The sequence below is a fragment of the Molossus molossus genome, unplaced genomic scaffold (assembly GCF_014108415.1).
Source record: "Molossus molossus isolate mMolMol1 unplaced genomic scaffold, mMolMol1.p scaffold_m16_p_5, whole genome shotgun sequence".
NCBI lineage: Eukaryota > Metazoa > Chordata > Mammalia > Chiroptera > Molossidae > Molossus > Molossus molossus.
This window is the reverse complement of record NW_023425388.1, coordinates 63,861,379-63,886,382: the sequence shown is the minus strand read 5'-3', so window position 1 is coordinate 63,886,382 and position 25,004 is coordinate 63,861,379. Positions and strand designations below refer to the sequence as shown.

At 40.7% G+C, this 25,004-nt stretch overlaps 1 protein-coding gene across 6 annotated transcripts in view; it reads left to right on the top strand.

The window, feature by feature from the left end:
• The first annotated feature begins 1,135 nt into the window (after positions 1-1,135).
• SLC49A4 (solute carrier family 49 member 4) overlaps positions 1,136-25,004 on the top strand; it is a 78,344-nt gene continuing 54,475 nt past the window's right edge. For 3 of the 6 annotated variants that reach the window (XM_036243198.1, XM_036243197.1, XM_036243199.1), the window contains exons 1-2: positions 1,431-1,868; positions 14,822-14,915. In XM_036243198.1, the coding sequence (XP_036099091.1) occupies positions 1,526-1,868; positions 14,822-14,915 (437 nt within the window). In that variant the 5' untranslated portion in view covers positions 1,431-1,525. Of the gene's footprint in view, positions 1,869-14,821; positions 14,916-25,004 lie in introns of all 6 variants that reach the window. The other 3 variants (XM_036243194.1, XR_004956819.1, XM_036243195.1) reach the window with 3 other exon arrangements.

Here is a 25,004-nt window from a genome sequence, read left to right as displayed (position 1 = left end):
TTCAAAGTAGTCCTTTCTTGGCCTCGTTTTCTAGTCTGGTCCTGTCTTTCTGACTTGGCGCTTTCCTCTACCCAATTATATTGGAGTTTTAGGAGATGTTTGCTTTTTTGTGGGGCTCGGAGCAGTGTAATGTGGCTCTGCGTTCGTTTACTCTGCTACCGCCCTTACCCGCCTTGGATACCAGGAGATCTCACGCGTCTCCTCCTTTCTCTTCCCACCTCTTTTGCCATTCAAGCAGCAACACGACTCCATTTGATTTTCGTGGCTGCCGGGGAGTAAGAACCTCGATTAGATGTCCTTTAATCGTGTTCCCCGTATCTCATTTCCCCACCCAGACAAACCAAATCGCTTAGGTTTTCAAAGGCACTAACCCCGGCAGCTGTCAGTCAGGCTTCTGGATTTGTATATCAAAATAAACAACCGGAAGCGTGATCAAGAGATCAACAACCCCCACCCTTCTCGGTTACTCTTAGTGAGGTCAGATCTTAACTGGAGATGGATCTAGGTCATTTGGGGACAAATCTTCCAGTGTTGTTGTTTATCCTCACCCCAGGAGATATATATATTTATCTTAGAGAGAGAGAGAGAGAGAGAGAGAGAGAGAGAGAGAGAGAGAGAGAGAGAGAGAAACATCCATCGGTTGATTGGTTGCCTCTGGTGGGCACCCAGGCCCGCAATGCAACCTGCAATATAGTTATGTGCCCTGACAGGAATCGAACCCGCAGCCTTTTGTTATTCGGGAGGACTCTCCAACCAACCGAGTCACCTGGCCAGGACACAGATCTTTCAGTTTAATTAACATATCTTTATTGGTCGCCTATTAATGACAGGAAAAAGTAGAAACATGTCTATTTGTATCTTTTATATATGAATAAAATTGGCTAGTTTATAATCTCATTGAGTATGTATACAAAAAACTGAAAAAACTAGGCTCTATTCACTGTACATAAAAAATGATTTTCAAGTGGCAACATTGGGGCTCTTACTATACCTCAATCTTATCCTGCCTCCCCTATAATTTCTAAAGTTAAAAAAAAACAAAAAACCAACAACAAAAAAAGAAACCCAACATAGAGGCAAGCATTGGCTTAAGTGACCAGAGGTCACCTAATTGTTTACTAGGCACATGATGTAAAACCTGGACACTTCCTTCAGCCAGCCGGGTTCCTTGCTCAACCTCTTCTAACACAGCCTCTCGGGAGCTTCCTTTTCCCCGGGCTCAGCCCCGCTCTTCCCAGCATTTCCAATTCCTCCAGGTCCTTTTCCTGGGACTGCGGCTCCACTCAGTCTCCCCCCACCGGGGTCCTTCCCACTCCTGCACTCCAGCCTCCTCCCCGCCTGCCACACCCGCCACCCCTCCCAGGCCGGGAACCGCTCGCGCGGCGCAGGCGCACCAGGCGCGGCCGGGAGGCCGAGGGCGTCCAAAGCAGCCTCGGCTTCCGCCTATTCCCGCCTTATCTGCGCGGGACTGGTCGGCGGCTGCACAGACCGCGCTGGGCAGGGGCCCCGCGGGCCGCGCGTCGCCATGGGCTCCGGCTGGAGCAGCGAGGAGGAGCGGCAGCCGCTGCTGGGGCCCGGGCTGGGGCCTGCGGCAGGGACTGCCTGGAGAAGCCGGGAGGCAGCGGCGGCGGTGCTGCCCGCGGCGGCCCCGGGTCCCGGGCGGGTGTACGGGCGCCGCTGGCTGGTGCTTCTGCTCTTCTCGCTGCTGGGGTTCGCGCAGGGCCTGGTCTGGAACACCTGGGGCCCCATCCAGAACTCGGCGCGCCAGGCCTACGGCTTCTCCAGCTGGGACATCGCGCTGCTTGTGCTGTGGGGGCCCATCGGCTTCCTGCCCTGCTTCGCGTTCATGTGGCTCATGGACAAGAGAGGTGAGGGGTTCCGGGGATCACTGGCTGGGGCTGTCAATCCTGGGGGAGCCTCCTCCCTCGGTTTCGGCTTTGAGGTTGTGTGAGGTGAGGTGACGGGAGTGTTGCTGGCATCCCGTTCCTGACCAGGAACCCTCTGTGCTCAAAGCAACAAATACGGGAAGGCTTCATTGCAGCTACTATGTTTTTATCAAGGCCCATTATGCAACAGCAGGGATTAAGTGTTCGCGTTTTTGCATATTGTGGACCCCAGAACATCCTCGTGCACGTGCAGTATATGTTTGTTACACCTCACAAAAATGACTGCTGCTTTGGCTTATTTGGGGATGTTGAGGGTGAAAGGTCAGAAAATAGGCGATGCCCAAGTATAAGGAAGCAGTGAGTTGGCTTTACTTAATAGATGACTCCAGCCCAGGAAGAGCTGCTAGGAAACTCGAATCTGACTCTTTGGTTTCTGGGAAAAGGTGCAAAGGGGCTTAAAAGTGTGTGAACGTGACTAGGTGGCTGTGTCAGTTGAGATTTAGAATTTTCAGATAAAATCTGCAGATGAATGAGACTCTTCACAGAAGAATATGTGGTCAGATATCTCACTTTACCACTTGCCAGTGTGATTCTCTGAGGAGGTAAAAGTCATAGGATTGAATGATAAGGCACTGAATTATACCACACAAGTATGGCCAAATGATTCATGATAGATGTTTTATAGCTGCTGAAAAAGAGAGAATGATTTTAGGCAGATAAGCATAGTGTCTAAAACAAGAAGAGAAATAATTTGATAGGCTCTACTCCAGTGTTCAGTTCTAAGCATTACTTTTAAGAAGGCTGTTGACAAACTGGTGGAGTACTTTAAAAGTTGTGTGGCAAGAATAATAAAGGATGTAAAAATCATAATGTGTAACATGAAGGGAGCTGGGTGAGGCAAGCTTCAAAAGGAAACTTGAGGCAGAGTATAAAATATGTGGAGATCAAGCCCGGGCTGGTGTGACTTAGTTGGTTGAACATTATTCCATGTACCAAAAGGTTGAAGGCTTGATTCCCTGTCAAAGCACATGCCCTGGTTGTGGGCTCCATACCCAGGAGGGGGTGTGCAGGAGGCAGCCCATCGATGTCTCTCACATCAGTGTTCTCTCTCACTCTCCCTTTCTCTCTCTCTAAAAATTATATATATATATATATATATATATATATATATATGTCAAGATCAAGTAGAAGAGGAATTAGACTTAATGTGTGTGGTTCTGGAAGGAAGAACCTTATAACAATGAAAGACACAGCTCTGCAAGGTGTGTCTTGATTGGTGTGGAACTTCCAGACAGAGCAAGGACTTATGCAGAGGATGTGTACTAGGTGCTGAGGTAGGGATTCTTGTACTGAATGCAGGTTTTCTTTGGGTATTTTTTGTTTGCTTTTAAACTGAATTGTAGACTTTATTTAGATTTCACTAGTTTTTCTGCTAATGGCTCCCCCACCCGCCTTATTCCAAGGATTCAATGGAGGGTCCCAAATTGTGTTTAGTTGTTATTTCTCCTTAACCTCCTCTAATCTGTGACAATTCCTCAGTCATTTCTTACAAGGTTGGCTAAATTTAGGAGAAAATGCTATTTTGTTGTCTCTTTTTGTTTATCTTTTTATCAGGAGCATTTTTCAATAGTATTTGCTAAATTTAGCCAATCTTGTTTTTATGGTAGAGAAATGTTCATTTTCACTCTTGTTATTGTAAGTCTATCTACATCTCCAGGTAAATTGGGGACTATCTATTTGCTTCATAAAATAAGTTACTTTAAGACTTGTTTCAGAAATCCTGTGACTATACGGGGAATTCAGTTTTATATTTTCCACTAGTTGAAGCAATAAAACTTAAATTTAAAAAATTCTCTCTTTTAGGAAGTGGTTTTCCTTTTCAGTACAAGTCTAATAAACTTTTATATGTTGACTGTCCTGCTGCACATGTTCTATCTGCATACATAGAAAGTGAGTTCCTTTTATCCTTGGGTTCTAAAATATTTTTCTCCCTAGAGTGTAGGTAGTTGTTTGACCTTCCTGTTGCCATGGTTCCCAGCCAGCTTAGCGTAGAAAGCTGCTTATCTTCCTGAGATCGGTTTTGTTCTCCATCACCCCTTTTCACTTTCCAGCAAGGAGATAAAAAGGACTCCCTAGAAGCCAAATGAAGAAAGGTTCTAGAAGAGATAGCACCTAAATGAGTGCTAAGCACTGGGGACATAGCCCTCACAGAGTCTCTGTACATTCTATTGAGAAGACTCAGGCATCAAACAACAATGAAATTAAATATTTAGTGTGTCAAATCGTGATGTGCTTTGGAGAAAAATAAAGCAAGGCAAGGGAGAAAGGGGATTTAATTGGGTGATACTCTCTATAAGAGAGTGTCACAGAAGACCTTACTGATAAAGTATTATGTTTGAGCAGAGACCTGAGGTTAAAAGGAAGCCTGACTTGTCGGTTCTGGATAAGACTGTTTTGGGAAAAGACAAAGGTCCTAAATTTGTTTGACGTATCTAAGAACAATGAGGCTTGTGTGGCTGGAGTTGAGCCATGAGGGAAACAACAGTAGGAGATGAGATCAGAGGTAGAGGGAGGCTGAATCATATTGGGCCTCGTAGGCCACTGTAAAGACATTGGCCATGGAGGAAGGAGGAGGGCTCTCTCCATTAGAGGAGTAAAATGATGACTCTGCTGTTGTCTTGAGAACAAGAGCCAGGGAAGAGAGACCCATTAGGCTAGTGGAATAACACCGTTGGGGCTAATGGTGACTTCCAACCGGGGTGATGCAGTGGTGAAAAGTGCTTAGATTCCAGATATATGTTGAAAGTAGACTCACCAGTATTTTTCAATGGATTGGAGGTGGGGTATAAAGAAAGAAAAGGAGCCTAAGATATTTCTCAACTTTATTTTTATTTTTATTTTTTTATCCTCACCTGAGGACATTTTTTGTTCAGATAGAGTGGGAGGGAGAGAGAGAGAGAGAAACATCGATGTGAAAGGGACACATTGAGTGGTTGCCTCCCACACGACCCAACCAGGGCCGGGGACAAACTGCAACTGAGGTACGTGCCCTTAACGGGAACCGAACCCGGGTCTCTCTGGACTACAGGCCGATGCTCTAACCGCTGAGCCAAACTGGCCAGGGCGATATTTCTCAACTTTATAGCATTATGGAAGAATCAGGTTGCAATTTACTGACATGTAGAAGGTTGTGGAAGGAGCAGTTTGGGGGCAGATGGCATGAAGATCAGGGGTTTGAAATACCTATTAGCTATCCAAGTAGACAAGTTAAACTGTCAGTTGGATTTACAAATTTGGAGTTCAGGGGAGAGGCCTGAACTTGGGATTAATCAATTTATAAAATGGTATTCAGAGTCTTGATGCTGAGTGAGATCACCTGTGGAGATGGGTGTTGCTTCAGAAGAGGACTGAGTATGGGGACATTCCAACATTTAGAGGTTGCAGTGATAAGAAAGAACCAGCTAGTGTTGACTGACAATAGAGCCTTGGATTTAGCAACATGGAGCTCTTTGGTGTGTCCTTTTTTTAAAAAGAATCTCATTGGAGTGGTGGGGGTGAGTTCAAAATAAATTGCAAGGAGAAAAGTTGGAGACAATGAGTGTTGATATTACTTTTAAGCAATTGTGCTGTAAAGGGCAGTAGAGAAATCGGGCAGTAGCCAGAGGCAGTGTGACTACTGAGAAGGTATTTTTAAAAAATGTTTTTATTGATTTTAGAGAGAAAGGAAGGTGGAGGTGGGAGGAGAAATATCTATTGGCTGCCTCCTACACACTCCCTACTGGGGATCAAGCCTGCAACCCGGGCATGTGTCCTGACTGGAAATCGAACTGGCGACCTCTTGTTGCATGAGATGATGATCAACCAGCTGAGCCACACCTATTAAACCATATATCTGTGAGGCAATATCCTAATGGATCCAGTAGAAAGGGGGAAATTGCTAGAGGGAGAGGGAAGAACTGCTCTAACCATATCCTTGAGTAAGCAAAAGATGAGGTCCTCCACAGCACAAGTAGACAGGTTGGCCTTAGGTAGGAGGGCTGACAGTTAATTCTCCAGTAGTAACAGAGGAGAAGATAGAGTGTATAGATATAGATGCATATAGGAGCTTGTGGAAGATATCTTTGCTTATAGTTCTCAGAAAATAGAAAGCAAAATTATCACCTGACAAATAAGGACAGGGGAGTTATTGGAGGATTGAAGAGAGATGATAAGTAATGAAACGTTTTCCTAGGAAAGCAGAGAACTTATGGACTAGGAAATTATAGTTATGCACCACTTAACCACGGGAATACCTGCTGAGAAATGCATCATTAGGTGATTTCATCATTGTGCGAACATCATTGAGTGTGCATATACTAACCTAGGTGGTATAGCCTACTACACACCTAGGCTATATGGTATAGCCTAATTTCCTAGACTACAAACCTATACAACTTGTTATTGTACAAAATAACACAAGATTAAATCAAGCACAAAAGAAAATGATGCAATCAAAAGAAGCGGTAAATGCCAGATGTATGAAGCTACTGTCAGTGTAACATGGATACTGTTTTACAGCAAACTTTTTTTATTTTTATTTTATTTTATTTTTTTAAATATTTATTGTTGGATGTAAAATGTATTACAGATGTTCCACATTTTTTCCCCATTGACCCCCTCCTCCCCACTTCCGCCTTCCTCCCACCTTTTCCCACACTATTGTCTGTGTCCATTGGTTATGCATATAAGTTCTTTGGTTTATTTCTTCACACCCCTCCAACCCCTTTCCCTTTGAGGTTTGTCAGTCTAGCAATGAATTTGTGCTTCTTAATCACTTCACCTTTTTCACCCATTCCCCCAAGCCCCCTCCCAACTGGCAACCAACAAAATGTTCTCTGTATCTATGAGAATGTTTCTGTTCTACCTGTTCATTTTGTTTGTAGATTCCATTGTCGATAGATATGTATTCATTGCCATTTTGTTTGTTCATATATTTTATCTTTTTCTTCAAAAAGACCCTTCATCATTTCATATAATAACGGTTTGGTAGTGATGAACTCCTTTAATTTTTTCTTGTCTGGGAAAGTTTTTATATGGCCATCGATTCTAAATGACAGCTTTGCAGGATAGAGTTATCTTGGTTGTAGGTTCTTGCTTTTCATCACTCTGAATATTTCTTGCCACTCCCTTCTGGCCTGCAAAGTTTCTTTTGAGAAATCAGCTGACAGCCTAATGGGAACTCCCTTGTAGGTAACTAGCTGCCTTTCTCTTGCTGCTTTTAAGATTCTCTCTTTGTCTTGAACCTTTCGCATTTTGGTGATGATGTGTCTTAGTGTGGGCCTCTTGGGGTTCATCTTGTTTGGGACTCTGTGCTTCCTGGACTTGTATGTCTGTTTCCTTCACCAAGTTAGGAAAGTTTTCTGCCATTATTGTTTCAAACAGGTTTTTGATTTCTTGTTCTCGCTCTTCTCCTTCTGGCACCCCTAAGATGCGAATGTTGGCATGCTTGAAGTTGTCCCAGAGGCTCCTTACACTATCCTCATTTTTTTGGATTTTTTTTCTTTTTGCTGTTCTGTTTGGGAATTTTTTGCTTCCTTATATTCCAAATGGATGGTTTGCTCCTTGGATTTACGTACTCTATTATTGAATCTGTGTAAATTATTCTTTATTTCAGTTAATGCCTTCTTCAATTCTAACTGTGTATCCATGGTTTCTAACTGGTCCTTTTTTATGCTCTTGAGGCCCTCCCTAAGTTCACTGAGGTTCTCACTAAGTTCATTGAGCATCCTTATAAGCAATATTCTGAACTCAGCATCTGTTAGTTTGCTTATCTCCATTTCGCTTAGTTCTTTTCTTGGGGTTTTGTTCTGTTCTTTCATTTGGGACCTGTTTCTTTGCCTCATTTTGGCTGCCTCCCTGTGTTTGTTTCTGTGTATTATTTAACGAGAGGTATGGGGCTAGCTGAGACTAAGATGCTGCTCGTTTGAAAGAATTTAGGAAAAACCTGAAGCAGGATCCAAGACAGGCCAATCCTATAGCTAAGCAAGTGGCAACAGCTTGGGTGGGCATGAAAGTTGGGTGGGGTGGGGCGGGGCCTCAGGGAGTCACCAGGGCGGGGCTACCAGTGTGAGCCAGGTTGCTGGAGTCCCAGATATGGCGACTGTCTGCTGCTCCTGGGAAGGGCTCATCAAAGGAACAAAGGCCTCTTACAGCACGTTTGTCTCAGAGAAAGCCCCCTCTCCAGCCCTCGCTCCAGTGCCAAACAGCTCAGGTCTTCCCTGTATGTCTTTGGCGCCCCTCTAGCTGCCTCCCCTCCAAGCTTAGAGGGAGAGAGTCTGATAAGTCCGTGCTTGGGCCCTTTAGGGAGCTGCCTGGGGCTCCAGCTGCTTCAGCCTCCCTGAGCCTCAGTTCCCGCTGGTTTTTCCAGCCAGAAGTTATGGGGACTTCTCTTCCTGGCACTGGAACCCTGAGTGGGGCACCTGGTGTGGGACAGGGACCCCTCAGTCCTCAGGGAGGACCTTCCCAGCCACGGGAGCCTCCTGTTTTTTATCCGCCACACTTGGGTGTGGGACCAGCCCGTCACGCCCCGCCTACGCCCGCCCCTCGCGCCTCCTCCCCTCCTACCAGTCTGGATTTGGCTGCTGCTTTAATTCCATAGTTGTAGGACTTCCATTCAGCTTGATTTCAGGCAGTTTTGAATGATGGTTGTTCTGTAGTTTAGTTGTAACTTTGATGTGGTTGTGGGAGGACACGATACCGCTGCCATCTTGACCGGAAGTCGTTACAGCAAACTTTTATTTTTAGAAAGTAGAAAGAGTACACTCTAAAATAATGATAAAGCCCTGGCCAGTTTGGCTCAGCGGTTAGAGCGTCAGCCTGCGGTCTCGAGAGACCTGGGTTTGGTTCTCGCTAAGGGCACGTACTTTGGTTGCAGTTTGTCCCTGGCCCTGGTTGGTCGTGCAGGTGGCAGCCACTCGATGTGTCCCTTTCATGTCGATGTTTCTCTTTCTCTCTCTCTTCCTCTCCCTCCCTCCCACTCAATCTGAACAAAAAATGAAAATGTCCTCTGGTGAGGATAAAAATAAATGAATAAATAAAAAATAATGATAAAAAGTATAGTATAGTAAATACATAAACCAGTAACATAGTTGTTTATTATCATTATCAAGTATCAGGCACTGTAAATAATTGTATGTGCTATACTTTTATTTGGCAGGCAGTACAGTAGGTTTGTTTACATTAACATCACCACAAGCACGTGAGTAATGCTTTGTGATACAATGTTACAACAGCTGACATAACTAGGAGATAGGAAATTTTCAGCTCTATTATAATCTTATGGACCACCATTCATTGTATATGTCCATCATTCCAGAATGTCATAATATGGTGCATGACACACACATTAAGGATTGTTAGACACTCAGGGTCCACTTTAAATTCTTGGGCATTAATTCCAAGAGAGACCCATCAACATGGGTGTGTGTTCCTGCAGCCTGTTCTTTTGGACAAGCATAGGCATGGGCAGAGTTGGCACAGAGATTTAACCATAGCTGAAGTTTACCTGCAGCCTGTTCTTTTGGACAAACATAGGCATGGGCAGAGTTGGCACAGAGATTTAACCATAGCTGCAGTTTACCAGATGAGTAGGACTAAAAGTGTAGGCCAAGAGTAGAGGGTTATGTAGAGAGTGATATAACAATGAACCATGGAATCTAAACTGACTGGGAAAAAGAGAAAAGAAAACACAGGAGATGGATGAGAATTCCCAATTGGATAAAGATTTACAGTATTACAGGGAAGAGTGGGAAAGAAAGGAGGTTATAGTTGAAGGACAGATGCTTAAAATTGCAATTATGGTAAACTTAAGGTCAGAGTGTAAGCAAGGGAGTGGCGGACTGAGATGGGGGTAGAGGACATGATTATGGAATAAGAAGTCAGGGGACTGAGAGGCCAGGATCATGTAGTGGATATTGAAATAACCAGATTTATGAAAGAAGTGGTGGCCTAAGGAGTAATAATGAGCCAATTCATTTTCAAGTAGTGAGGGTGAATGACCTGGAGGCAGGTATGTGGTGGTTTGTAGACAACTGCAGCCAGGAGTTGTGAGTATTACAGTCATATAAAATTAAATCAAAGGCTGTTCTGGCTATGATGGAGTAACAGAAACTGGATTTATCCTTCCATCTTAAACAACTAAAAACAAAAAGTATAAGAAATAGTGGTCTTCAGACTAGGGACAATAGGCAGAGCAGGACAGTGATTCCTATGATTGCTTCAGCTTACTACTTGGAGAGACTTTCCAAGCAGCACTGAAGAAATGGGGAGCCCAAACAGAGCCTCGCAGTTTTCTTAAGTTGAGGAGACAACTGAGAATTCAAGGAGGTCAACATAGCTAGAATTCTTAGGGTAGACTACCAGAGAGGGAAAAAGCTTCACAGAGAGCAAGCTCTAGTTCTGTAGGGAGTTCGTCTTGAGTTTTCAGCTATGCACTGATCAGTAGATACATGTAAGGAAACTACCCAAGTCTGGAGAAAGGACCACCAAAAAGAATCAAGCAGAAAAGTTCCCAAAGTTTTTAAACGACTGGAAATAGTTCACTTTCCCAACAGCCATAATGGAAAAACCTCATAATACATAGGAGGTTGGGTCGAATACTCAGAAGGGCATTGCCTCAGTAGTAAAAATAGATGGATTCCCTAGACTAAAGGCTATTCTGGTTCCATCTTGCAAAGCTTAAAATTACTCCTTGAAAAGATCAAAGGTAATTTAACTGTATCTCAGAATGTTGTTCAAATATATTTAAAGGAGTGAAAAAAAAAATCCATCACCAAAGAAAGTAAAATTTAGACTGCCTGACATCCAGATTAGAAATTACTAGCATGCAAAAAAGCAGAAAAATTCAACTCATAAAAAGGAGAAAAAGCAATCAATACAGACAGACCCAGAAATGTCACAGGTGATAGAATTAGTAGACAGGGACATCAGAACAACTAGTTTAAATATACTACATATGTTCAAGAAGATAGAAGAAAGCAAGGAGAGACACAGAAAAAAAGACCAACATTAAACTTCTAGAGATGAAAATGTAATCTATGTCTGAGACCCCCAAAAATATACAGGACAGGATTTAATAGCAGATTAGATGTTTCAGAAGAAAAAGCAAGTGAACTTGGAGACATAGCAATAAATACCATCCAAAATGGAACATGGAGAATAAAAGGTTAAAAACAAAAATCCCACAAGCATCAGTGAGCTGCAGGACAGTTTTAAGTGGCTTAATAATATACATTTAATTAGAATCCCAGGAGAAGGGAGAGGGTATGGGGTGAGAGGAGGTGGGGAAAAAAAGAAGAGATAATGGCAGAAATATTACCAAATTTGATATCTACCAATCTAAGAAATTCAAGAGTCCCAGCAGAAGAAACAAAGAAAATGGTATCAACACACATCATAATCATACTGCTTAAAACCCGAGAAAATCGGGGGAGTTTTAGGAAGGAAAGAGTAAAAATGAGCTACAAGTGGCTGGGGATGCAGGGTCCTCAGGAGAGAGTTTTCAGTGGGAGTAAGAAGGTGAAGAGAATATTTAGAAAAGAGCTTGAGCCCTGGCCAGTTTGGCTCAGCGGTTAGAGCGTCGGCCTGCGGTACAGAGAGACCCGGGTTCGGTTTCTGCTAAGGGCACGTACCTCGGTTGCAGTTTGTCCCCGGCCCTGGTTGGTCGTGCGGGTGGCAACCACTCGATGTGTCCCTTCACATCGATGTTTCTCTCTCTCTTCCTCTCTCTCCCTCCCGCTCTGTCTGAACAAAAAAAAAAAGAAAAAGAAAAGAGCTTGAGAATATAGGGATTCTACTGATCACCTGACTCTGAGTACCTCAGAAGGCAGGCACAGTGGAAAGGTTTTAGGAGTTGGGGAAGTGGCAGAGGTGAGGTTAGATTAGGGGATATATGAAGCCATATTGGGATATGGCTTGGATCCCATCATGGCATCTCTCTTGACTGATATAAACAAGAAAAAACAGGGATAATAGTCTTCAAGGCAGATTGTGGTGGCAAAGCTGTGACTGTTGGGGATAGGGACACTAGAGGTCTTGTCAGGAGCAAGCAGAGCTTGCCTTCAGTACAGCTTATAAAAGTGTGAAGCCTGGAAAGGCCAGTCTTACCAGATGAACTTCGGGGCCATAACTGATTTCCCATGCATTCGCTATTGATGTATGTGTGCTTCCAATCAACTTTGCATGCTGATTTTTTAGGTACCTGTCAGAGAAGCTCTGTTCCTATACTAAATAGGTTCCCAGCAGAAAAGGAGTTATTTCCTCTTGGAAGGAAGCTTCCTGTAGTGTCTGGATTCCATATTTGAATAGAATTTAATTTTTATTTTCAGTCATGTTTGGTTTTCCAGAATTGTTCTAATACTTTTCATCAAATGGTTTTTGCACTCACATTCTAGTAGTGTAATCACTTGGGATCTCTTTATATAAAGGTCTTAGATGTCTTTAAGCCTATTTTCCTGAGGTCCTCATACCTCTCCTTCCCAGTCAGTTGGTATTTTTTTTTTTTTTTTATCCTTACCCGAGGACATTTTTCCATTTTTTGTTCAGGTAGAGTGGGAGGGAGAGAGAGGAACAGAGAGAGAGAGAGAGAAACATCGATGTGAAAGGAACACATCGAGTGGCTACCACCCGCACAACCGACCAGGGCCGGGGACAAACTGCAACCGAGGTACGCGCCCTTGCGGGAACTGAACCCGGGTCTCTCAGGACCGCAGGCCGACGCTCTAACCGCTGAGCCAAACTGGCCAGGGCTCTTTTTTTTTTATTACATGCAGTTATTGAGTCCTGCCTTATCAAGATTTAAATGAGATAAAGAAAGCATTTTTTTTTTCAAAATTGAGCATCAGCTGGGGTGGATTAATTAATACTTAGCAACAATTAAAAATAAGCAAGAAAGCCACAAGCTATACCTGTGAGGTTGCTTTAATAATCAGCTTTGACAACTCTTTTTTAAAAATGTTTATATTAGCTGTTATATTTTCATTTGTTTGATAAAAAGTATAATTGAGCCCTGGCCGGTTTGGCTCAGTGGTTAGAGCGTCAGCCTGCGGTCCAGAGAGACCCGGGTTCGGTTACCGCTAAGGGTCTGTACCTTGGTTGCAGTTTGTCCCCAGCCCTGGTTGGTCGTGCATGTGGCAGCCACTCAATGTGTCCCTTTCACGTCGATGTTTCTCTCTCTTTCTCTCTCTTCCTCTGTCTCCCTCCCACTCTGTCTGAACAAAAAAAATGAAGGAATGTCCTCGGGTGAGGGGGGGGGGAGCATAATTGTAGAAAAGTGTGCTAGCCTTGAGCAGTAATAATAGGGAACCTGGTTATTTAGACCATATTGCCGTGAATAGTGCCCCACTACTCACTTGGTAGCTGCTTACCTTAATTACAAACCAAATATTTAGGGAAAAAAATAAATAGCATGTAGACTGTAAACCTTATAGTCCCAAATCTGTAAAATTTTATTCAGTATTTCATAGGGCACCTAGTAAAACCTTAGCCAAGCAACATTTTGAAAATTTAGGCTATTTATGAACATAAATGTATTTTATATTAATTGCACTTTATTTCCTATAGCTGTAATGTGGTTTTAAAATCTGTGTTCTGTTAGTAGAAGCAGTAAATGAGCAGTTTGTATGCATTGCTTCTTACCGAGAAGCACAATTTTCTGTGCTATTCCTTCTGCCAAATTGTATTAATCATGTTCGATCATATAAGAACATTATGAAATTAACTTAGTTCATATTACAAATTATCCGTAAAGTAGTATCCGCATGTGCCTGATCCAGATAGATCTCAAGTTTATTTTCCTCACTATGTTTAATCTGAATAATAATTTTATCGACTTTCAATTACCTTCAAGCAGAGAAGTCCTTTGAAAACCAAACATTTAACCATTTTCCCTTTGCAAAAAAAAAAGTAAGGTCTGAGCCCAGCCAGTGTGGCTCAGTGGTTGAGCATTGATCCATGCACCAAGAGGTCACCAGTTCGATTCCTGGTCAGGGCATATGCCCAGGTTGTGGGCCAAATCCCCAGTGGGGGCATGCAGAAGGCAGCCAGTTGATGTTCTCTCTCATCAATGTTTCTTTCCCCCTCTCCTTCTCCCTCTCCCCTCCGTTCTCTCTAAAATCAGTAAAGAAAAAGAAATTATAAAAAGAAAGACCATTATTGTATTAATAATCAAATGATTCTGAAGACCACTTCCTATGACACTATAACAAACATTAACTTGTCTTGATTATAATATGAAAATTCTTAATTGGCCAGTTGTCATTTTGGAGAAAATCTAAAACAACAATGTATCACATTAAAAAACATTTTAGAGGAAGTTTTGAGTTTTTGCAGATTGCATTTAAAATTTAGAAATTTTGTATTGGAGATATAAAACTAAAATACCTAGTCCTTTAAACTTTTTTTCTAGCCCAGCCAGTGTGGCTCAGTTGGTTGAGCATTGTTCCATCGCCTGTTCAATTCCTGGTCAAGGCACGTGCCTGGGTTGCGGGCTTGATTCCTAGTAGAGAGCATGCAAGATGCAGCCGACAGATATTTCTCATCGATATTTCTATCTCTCTCTCTTCCTCTCTCTCTAAAAATATAAATAAAAACATTTAAAAATTATTTTCTGTGAGCAAAACTTTCTAGCCTTTTATTTTGAAAAAACCAGAGCTAATGGAATTTCTTCCTCTGTCCTTGATGTGATCATTTGAGTTTCCTATTAAAGTATTATTAAAATAATAATTTATTTTCAGCATGTAGAGGTCTTTTTTCCATGTTGGGAGTTATAGGGAAAAGCTGTAATATTAGGATATAATATCAGTATGATTGAGTTAAAAAAATTTTTTTTTGTTCTTAACATTGGACTTACTTGAAAAAACATTAGAAAATAATCCAGATGTTTTTATTTGCTTTTATAGGTCTTCGGATAACTGTGCTTCTGACATCCTTCCTTATGGTTTTGGGAACTGGTCTAAGATGCATACCTGTGTCAGACTTAATGCTTAAAAGAAGGTAACTCCTATAAATAACTTAAAATTCTTTCCTACACTTTTTCTTTTGTTGTGAGTATAATATATATGTTTGCTTATAAACTTTGAGTAAACAGGTCTATTTTTAAGATTATCAGTAGAGGGTCGTATTTATAGTGGCATTTATTTTCCCCCCTATATAATGATTAATTCAGTGGACATTTATTAGTTGTTATATGGAAGATACTATACTAGTTATGAAAATAAAAAGAGAACAGGTTCATCTTCATGCTACACAGGAGCTGTAATAACCACAGGAAAATAATAGTGTAACATATGCAAGAATAATGTAGTTAATGCCATAGAAGAAGTTAACATTGCCCTGAGAGACTCAGAGAAGTTTTGGCTGAGAGTATCAAAAAGAAGAGTTTGTAAAGGAGGTGATAATTAAATGAGGCATTGAAGGATGAGTAGATTTCAGATAACTGTAGTTAGAGGAAGGCTAATCCAGGATAGAGGAACAGCAGGAACAAAGGCATGGAGGCAGATAAGTATAGGCCTCTTTTGAGCTGGTAATTTCATTTCTGCACCTGGGTCCATGGATTTACTCTCAGGGGGTGCAGGGTATTAAGAAGATTTAAAAATTTTGTTTTCCTTTTGGTTAAGAATTATTTTACCAGTAATTAAAAGACATTTTTATTGACCAGAATGTCAATTTCTTAAATTAGTATTTCTCAAACAGGACACCTAGATGTGACCTTGAAACCACTGCGATTTTTTTTTCCCTTTAAAAAGGACCCATAAGGGCCCTGGCCGGTTTGGCTCAGCGGTTAGAGCGTGGGCCTGCGGTCCGGAGAGACCCGGGTTCGGTTCCCGCTAAGGGCATGTACCTCGGTTGCAGTTTGTCCCTGGCCCTGGTTGGTCGTGCGGGTGGCAGCCACTCGATGTGTCCCTTTCACATCGATGTTTCTCTCTCTCTCTCTCTCTCCCTCCTGCTCTATCTGAACAAAGAATGAAAAAGTGTCCTCGGGTGAGGATAAAAAAAAAAAAAAAAAAAAAGGACCCATAAGGGACTTAATTTGGGGAAACACTGGTCTACAAAATAAGGTATAAAGAGATGAATTGAGAAAAGAGCATCCAGATTATGAAGGGTCTTGATGTCATCTATAGAGTTGTATTTTCTTCACTGGACAGTTGAGAGCCACTTAGGTGCATCAGGGCAGCAGTAGAATCAGGCCTATGTTAGGTAAACTACTGATTTAAGGTATGTTAGGATTAATTACAGAGACTTCTGGCAGGAGACCAGGAAAGATGCAGTGAGAGCCTAAGCTGGAGTCATTTTTTTTGTTTACTTGTTTATTTACTTATTCATTTATTCAACAAAATTAACTGAGCTGCTGCTGTGTGTTCTGGGCATGGATAATACATCCTAGAACACAGTACACAAATCCCTGCCTCATGGAGTTTACATACCAGTTGGGGAGGCTGGCAATAAACAAGGTAAGTAAATAAAATGTATAGTATGTGCTATGGAGAAAAAAATAAAATGGGAACGAAAGATTTGAAATGTGAGGGAAAGGATGGTGAAATTTCAGAAAGAATGGTTGAAAAAAACCTCACTGTGAAGATCACTTTTTTGGATAAAAACCTGAAGGAATGATGCATTATCTAGGGGATAAGAATTCCAAGAACTTCCAGTCAAGAATGGCAGCGTAGGTAAACGCCGTATCGTGTCCTCCCACAACCACATCAAAGTTACAACTAAACTACAGAACAACTGTCATTCAAAACTGCCTGAAATCAAGCTGAATGGAAGTCCTACAACTATGGAATTAAAGAAGCAGCTACACCAGTTGGTAGGAGGGGCGGAGGCGGACGGGCTGGTCCCACACCCGCGTGTGGCGGATAAAAATCAGGAGGATACCTTGCTGGGAAGGTCCTCTCTGAGGACTGAGGGGTCCCCATCCCACACCAGGCGCCCTGCTCAGGGTTCCAGTGCCAGGAAGAGAAGTCCCCATAACTTCTGGCTGGAAAAACCAGCGGGAACTGAGGCTCAGGGAAGCTGACATGGCTGGAGCCCCAGGCAGCGCCTTAAAGGGCCCGCACACGGACTTATCAGACTCTCTCCCTCTAAGCTTGGAGGGGAGGCAGCTCGAGGGGCGCCAGAGACATACAGGGAAGACCTGAGCTGTTTGGCACTGGAGCGAGGGCTGGAGAGGGGGCTTCCTCGGGGACAAACGTGCTGTCAGAAGCCTTTGTTCCTTTGGTGAGCCCTTTCCTGGGGCGGCAGACAGTCGCCATATCTGGGACTCCAGCAACCTGGCTCACACTGGTAGCCCCGCCCTGGTGATTCCCTAAGGCCCCGTCCCGCCCCACCCAACTTTCAGGCCCACCCAAGCTGTTGCAGTTGCTTAACCATAGGATTGGTCTGTCTTGGATCCTGCTTCAGGTTTTCTTAAATTCTTTCAAACAAGCAGCATCTGGTCTCAGATAGCCCCATACCTCTCGTTAAGTAATACACAGAAACAAACACAGAGAGGCAGCCAAAATGAGGAGGCAAAGAAACAGGTCCCAAATGAAAGAACAGAACAAAACCCCAAGAAAAGAACTAAGCAAAATGGAGATAAGCAACCTAACAGATGCTGAGTTCAAAATACTGCTTATAAGGATGCTCAGTGAACTTAGTGAGGGCCTCTAAAGCATAAAAAAGGACCAGTCAGAAATTATGGATGCACAGTCAGAATTGAATGAGGCATTAACTGAAATAAAGAATAATTTACACAGATTCAATAGTAGAGTACATAAATCCAAGAAGCAAACCACTGATTTGGAATATAAGGAAGCAAAAAACACCCAATCAGAACAGCAAAAAGAAAAAAGAATCCAAAAATATGAGGATAGTGTAAGGAGCCTCTGGGACAACTTCAAGCGTGCCAACATTTGCGTCTTGGGGGTGCCCGAAGGAGAAGAGCGAGAACAAGAAATTGAAAACCTGTTTGAAACAATAATGGCAGAAAACTTTCCTAACTTGGTGAAGGAAACAGACATACAAGTCCAGGAAGCACAGAGAGTCCCAAACAAGATGAACCCCAAGAGGCCCACACCAAGACACTCATCATCAAAATGTCAAAGGTTCAAGACAAAGAGAGAACTTTAAAAGCAGCAAGAGAAAAGCAGATAATTACCTACAAGGGAGTTCCCATAAGACTGTCAGCTGATTTCTCAAAAGAAACTTTGCATGCCAGAAGAGAGTGGCAAGAAATATTCAGAATAATGAAAAGCAAGAACCTACAACCAAGATAACTCTATCCTGCAAAGCTGTCATTTAGAATCGATGGCCATATAAAGAGTTTCCCAGACAAGAAAAAGCTAAAGGAGTTCACCACCACCAAACTGTTATTATATGAAATGATGAAGGGTCTTTTTGAAGAAAAAGATAAAATACATGAACAAACAAAATGGCAATGAGTACATATCTATCGACAATTGAATCTACAAATAAAATGAACAGGCAGAACAGAAACAATCTCATAGGTACAAAGAACATTTTGTTGGTTGCCAGATGGAAGGGGGTTTGGGGGAAATGGGTGAAAAATGTTAAGGGATTAAGAAGATCAAATTGGTTGCTAGACTGACAAACCTCAAAGAGAAGGGGGTTGGGGGGGTGGGAGGAAATAAACCAAAGAACATATGTGCATAACCAATGGACACAGACAACAGTGTGGGAAAAGGCAGGAGGGGGGCGGGAGTGGGGAGGAGGGGTCAGTGGGGGGAAAATGAGGAACATCTGTAATACATTCAACAATAAACATTTAAAAAAGGGGGGGGGGAGGGAAGAAGACAGCTTGGCAGGAGGTACGGCTGGAGCCCAGTGAGAGACTTTGTGGGAGGAGTAGTAGGAAATGAGACTAGAGCAGTTCTGCATGGTGGTGGGAGTGTGAACTAGGAAACCACTGGAAGTTTTGAGCTGAGGAGAGTCATAATCACAGTCTGCTTTATTGAGAATACACTGAAGCTGGAGGTCAAGGGCAGGAGTAAGGAGCCCTGTTAGGAAATCAGTGCTGTAAACTAGGTGAGAGATGATGGTAGCTTGGGCCATAGTGGTGGCAGTGGTGGTGGTTAAGAAGTCAGATTTCGATTATGTTGTGAAGGATTTGCTGATGGATTGAATAAGGGGAATAAGAGAAGGAGTAGAGTCTGGAATGACTCCTTGCCCTGGGAAGTTGTGGGAATGGAAAGGATAGCACAGATGTGAGAGAGAACATGAGAGAAAGAAATCGAAGACAAGGTGATTGAGGTTTCCCTCAAGGGACACAGGAGGAGGAAGGAGTGAATTTTAAGGACAAGATGTTGATTTTCATTTGGAACAGAATTTTTCAATTTCAAAATAAGTGCTATTTATTTTCAAATTTTCAATGTTATATTTCCAGAAAATATAAACTATAAGAGTTTCATATTTTTAAAGGAAGACAGCAAAGTCATTTGTGTTCCTATGGAAAGTTAGTCTTATTTCCTATCCTTCTGGATGAGGTTTTAACAGATGAGTTTCATTATTGTGTTTGAGATGGTCTTAATTTTTCAAATATCCAGTTTTTTCCTGAGCATCTACAGCTTTCAAATACAAATTTCAGTGTAAGCTTAAATTCAACAGTGCATTTCTTTTAAAATGCCTATTAATATTTTTGTTAGCTTTTCTTCTGTTTTGGGTCATTTGTACTATTCTTTCTAGTCTTATGTCCTTCATATGCTTTCCATATATAAAATTCCAGGAATAATAAAGAGTTGACTCTCTCTATTGGTGGAGAAGGTGGCATGAGAAAGAAAAAGAGCTCATACAGAAATGTAAACAAAGAAGGAAAGAGAAGAAAGAAATAAAATAGAGTTCAGAGAGATTAAATTGTTTATGAAAAACGGATGTAAATTGAATTTTCGATCCTTGTCTGTTCAACTATAAAGAATGTAGAAATATTATCCCCTTGAAGTGAGACTTCATTTTATGTCCATACAGTATTTCTTTTAAGCAGTATTATTATTATTATTATTTTTTATCCTCACCCGAGGATATTTTTCCATTTTTTGTACAGATAGAGTGGGAGGGAGAGAGAGGAAGGGAGAGAGAGAGAGAAACATCGACGTGAAGGGACACATCGAGTGGCTGCCACCCGCACGACCAACCAGGGCCGGGGACAAACTGCAACCGAGGTACGTGCCCTTAGCGGGAACCGAACCCGGGTCTCTCAGGACCGCAGGCCGACGCTCTAACCGCTGAGCCAAACTGGCCAGGGCTTAAGCAGTATTATTAACAGTGCATATACAGCTATTAAAATGAAAATGCTACAATTGGAATGTGTATTTTTGACTAGTAGTTTCAATACATCATCACTTTTAAGCTTCAGTCTCCATCTGACACTCAGTGGGAAGGGATCAAGACCGTTAGTGTGCATTCATTCAGCATTGAAACAGCATTTAGCACTCTGTATTTTTGTGGCTCCTTTTCACTGGGAACTTTTTGAATTACTGACCCAGGCTTCTGGAATATGGCGTCCTGTATCTTAACTTCTATAAGTGTCGAGAATAGTAGCTTTTCAACAAGTTCTTTCCTCAATCAAAACTAGTCTTTTTGTTTATTTTTTATCCTCACCTGAGGACAATTTTTGCATTCATCTTCAGATAGAGCTGGAGGGAGAGAGGGAGGAAGAGAGAGAGAGAAACATTGATGTGAGAGAGACACATCGACTGGCTGCCTCCCACATGACCCCAACCGGGGCCAGGGACAAATCACAACCAAGGTACGTACCCTTAGCAGGAACCGAACCCAGGTCTCTCTGGTCCGTGAGCTGATGCTCTGACCGCTGAGCAAAACCAGCCAGGCAAAAGCTAGTCTTAATAACCACCTTCCAAATGGTGTTCTACTTCTGCATAGTATCAATTATTTATTAATTATTTATTGATGAAAACTCAGGAAATATTATTTTACCACTTTTCTCTCATTGATATCATAGATAAATAAGGAACTTAGAATAATGAACTATAAAACATTTCTTCTTTTATGATCGGGAAGCTAATCATACCAAAAAACATTATAGATGGCATCTCTATAGTGTGAAATGTGATATTACATACCCAGTAAACAATTTAAAGACTTCTAGAAGGTGATCTTATTTAGTAAGTTATATACGCTGTTAATCATAGATGTATCCAGTGATTCCTATATAACATTACCATATTATTTTTCAATTTCAGTGTAATTTTTATTAATATTAACAATAGATAAAATTTACTAACATGTGTTAGATAGTTAAATGGTATTTTCTAGAAAGATACTCCACTGTGAAATGCTTTGCAGCTGACAAAATTACATTTAAAATGACCATACCAGAAAAATGATTTGTTTAGTATATGGTTTTGTGACAACAGCTTATCTATCTGAAAAAAAATAAAGAACCTTAAATGTCTGTCTTATCACTTAAGTAAATCTGTTAGATAGAAGATTTAAATGTAAAAAATGAACCATAAATGTATTAGAAAACAAGACTGTTTTTAAAACCTTAGAATGGAGAAAGCCTTCCAATTACAACACAAATCCCCAAAGCCATAAAAGAAAAGCTTAATGCATTTGACTACATAAAAATTTGAAATATCTGCATGATTAAATATGCTATAAAACAAAGTCAAAAGACAAGTTAAAAACTGAGAAATGCTTTCAACAATAAGAAACATAGCAACTCAGTAGGAAAATGGGTGATAGATATGAGCAAGTAAATATAGAAATTGAAATACAAATGACATAAACAAGAAGACGCTCAACTTTCCAACATAATTAAAGAAATGAAAATTAAAACAGCAATTAAATATCTGTTTATTAGCAAAGATAAAAAATTATGGTAAGTGCTGTGCTGCTGGATGGAAAAACAGGCCCCTTTGATGGGTAGGTAATTTGGGGCATCCTATTTGGAGGGCTTTTTGACAGTCTTTATCAGATTCAGAATGTCCATGTCCTTTAACCCAGTATTTGCACTTCTAGAAAATTAGATCACATACAAAGCTCTACCAGTTTCCAAGGACAACTATGTTTGTGCAGCTTTGCTTATAGTAGTGTAAGGCTAGATATGCAACCCACTGTCTTCAACAGAGGACTGGTTATGGTAAAGTATGTAGTGGAATAGTATGCAGCTATGAAAATGAAGTGAAGTTTTATAAGTGCTAATATATATTTTAGTTTTATCAAAAGGTAAAGTTGACTTATTATGTAATATATTATGTAACATGTTATGTATAATATCTTTCCACATAAAAATAAGTGGGAAGGATATATATGCCATTGTTTGGCAAAGATAATTTCTGAAAGAAACCATTACAATGGTTGCTTCTGGGAAAGAGGCATGGGGAACTACAAGTCTAGATGGAAAGAAGATTTACTTTTCATTTTATACTCTTTCCTACTCTTGGGAATATTTTTACTATGTTGTATATATTACCTTTTGACTGAGAACACCATTTAAATGAAATAATTAGAGCATCAATAATAAGAATAAGAGAAGGAAAGGCAAGGAAGGATTATATGTAAATTTCCCTAGTACAGAAATATAAACCTTTTAATATAAAAATGAACAATCGGTAGATTTAAGAACTAAGACTCTTCTCATATTTCCATAGATCAATATTTTTTAGAAGTGTGATCTACAGACTACCTGCTTATTAAAAATACAGAACCTTGGACCTCACTTCAGTCCTACTCAATTAGTCTCAGGAATGAAGCCCAGAATCAACCATTTTAACAAGATTTTCAAACGAGAAAACTCACAGTATTGTCCAGTTATTTTATCTAACTCAAAATCCAGCATTTCCGGTTTCTGCTGAGTGTGACTCTCTGGGAGTAATTCCTTTGATTGTTCTTTGCAGCTTTGGCTTTGTCCTCTGGAAGGCTCTTTTTTTTGTCTGGTATTCTCAGTGGCCACACCTGTGAACGTTGGAGGAAATGTTCTTTGCGATGGCTACACAGCTTTTGCATTTCACTTTCTGCCAAGTGCTGATTTGGGGATCTGAGGATTGCTTTAGGGATCAACAATCTTAAACTTTTCTAGAACTGTTTTGTAATGCCTTCCCTCCAGAAAGGAACATGGCCCTGCCAACACCTTGAATTTAGCCCAGTGAGACCCATGCTGGACTTCTGATTTATAGAACTGTAATATAATACATTGGTATTGTTTTAAAGATACTAAGTTTGTGGTGTGTCATTTTAAGAGCAATGGGAAACTAGTACGTGTGTGTGTGTGTGTGTGTGTGTGTGTGTGTGTGTTTAGTCATACACAGTGCTAGTAAGGCGGGTCCTGTCAACCACTACAGATGGAAAGGAAAATTACTACAAACTGGAAATAGTTTGGGAGTAGGTTTCATGAGCTCTAAAATGTTTATACCTTTATTTCATTGACCTTAAAGAAGTAATTTGGAAATTGGAAAATATTTACATACAAAGATGCTCACAACAGCATTATTAATATTAGCAAATAAGTAGCAAACATTAGAAAAATGCTTAAATCAGTTTTTGCATATCTGCATGATGACTGTTGTGGAACCATTAACAATGATGATTATAAATTGTAAAGAATCTTGATTTAATTTTTAAATAAATTTATTGGGGTGACATTGGTTAATAGGATCACACAGGTTTCAAGTGTACATTTCTATGACACATGATCTGTATATTGCATTGTGTGCCCACCAGCCACAGTCAGATTACCTGTCACCATGTATTTCGCCCCCTTTACCCTTTACTACCTCTCCATTCTCTGGTAACCACCATACTGTTGTCTGTGTGTGTGTGTGTGTGTGTGTGTGTGTGTGTGTGTGTGTGTGTGTGCGCGTGTGTATCCATCCTACATTTGAGTGAAATCATATGGTTCTTAGCTTTTTCTGACTGATTTTGCTTAGCATAATAGTAAAGAATCTTTAATGAAATTATAAAATGCTATGATAAATTATAAAGTTAAAAAGATTTGGTGCATAAAACTATATTGTATATGATATCTGTGGTTACCTATGCTTAAGTATTGATTGAGAGATTCATTGGAAAAAAACTAAAAGAAAAAAAAAAGACTGAAATATTAGTAGTGGTTGTCTGAGTTATTTAATTGCATTATTGAATGTATGGATTTTTTCCTTCTCTTTGAGTATATATACATTTAAACTAAGAGTACAAAATAAAAGTTAGGACACAAATGGGGGAAGGTAGACATCTCTCAGATCAGTTCATTGTTCCCCTGTACCTTGGCGAGAGATTATTGCATTTGGCCATAATAAAACCCTGTGAGATAAAGTAGAAGAAATTGAAACAGAAAGGGAATAAGTGCTTCACCAAAGATTATATGGTTAATAAATTTAGCTAAGACTAGAAGCCAATATTCTTTCACTGTGTTTTTTCTGTACTTTCTATAACTGGTAATTGATGTTATTATTATAAGGTTCTTTAGGGCCAAGACTTGTAATACTCATCTTTATATTCCCTTTAGTGTCTTGCTGCAGGTGCCTTGACTATAATAGATATTTTTAATTGAATCATAATTGGCCAAAATTATTAAAGATGCAAAAGTGAAATAGATTTTTATAAAAGAAAACTGAGGTTATGATAACATTATTTAGAAGACTCATTTTCTTTGTATTGTCATCTCTGTTTCTCCCTACCTTCCTTTTTCCTATAATTAATTTATAACATCTCTGACCCTTCTTATTGCCCTATCTTTTCTTGGGCGACATAAAGGAACACTATTTCTAGCACTTTTGCCATTTTCAATATCCATGAAATCCTATAACACATGAGTCTATGCAGATGCAGGATGATTAAGAATTGGGGAAAAGTTTGTGAACCATATTGAGCCTTAGATGTAAGAATTTTTATAGATTCTAAATTATTTCATATTAAAATATATAGAATTTAAGTTGAGATTGCTGTACTTACACTAATGCTGTATCTAAGTGTCAAAAAAAAACCTGACTCTACAATGTTATCACCAATTCTAGTCATAATAAGCTGAAGGTTTATAAAGTAGGTTTATGCACAAAATAAAAATATGCTAGCTACAGTACGCCTTTGGATCCGAGAACCTTAGGTTATCTTAACAGTCAGTGGTTTTTG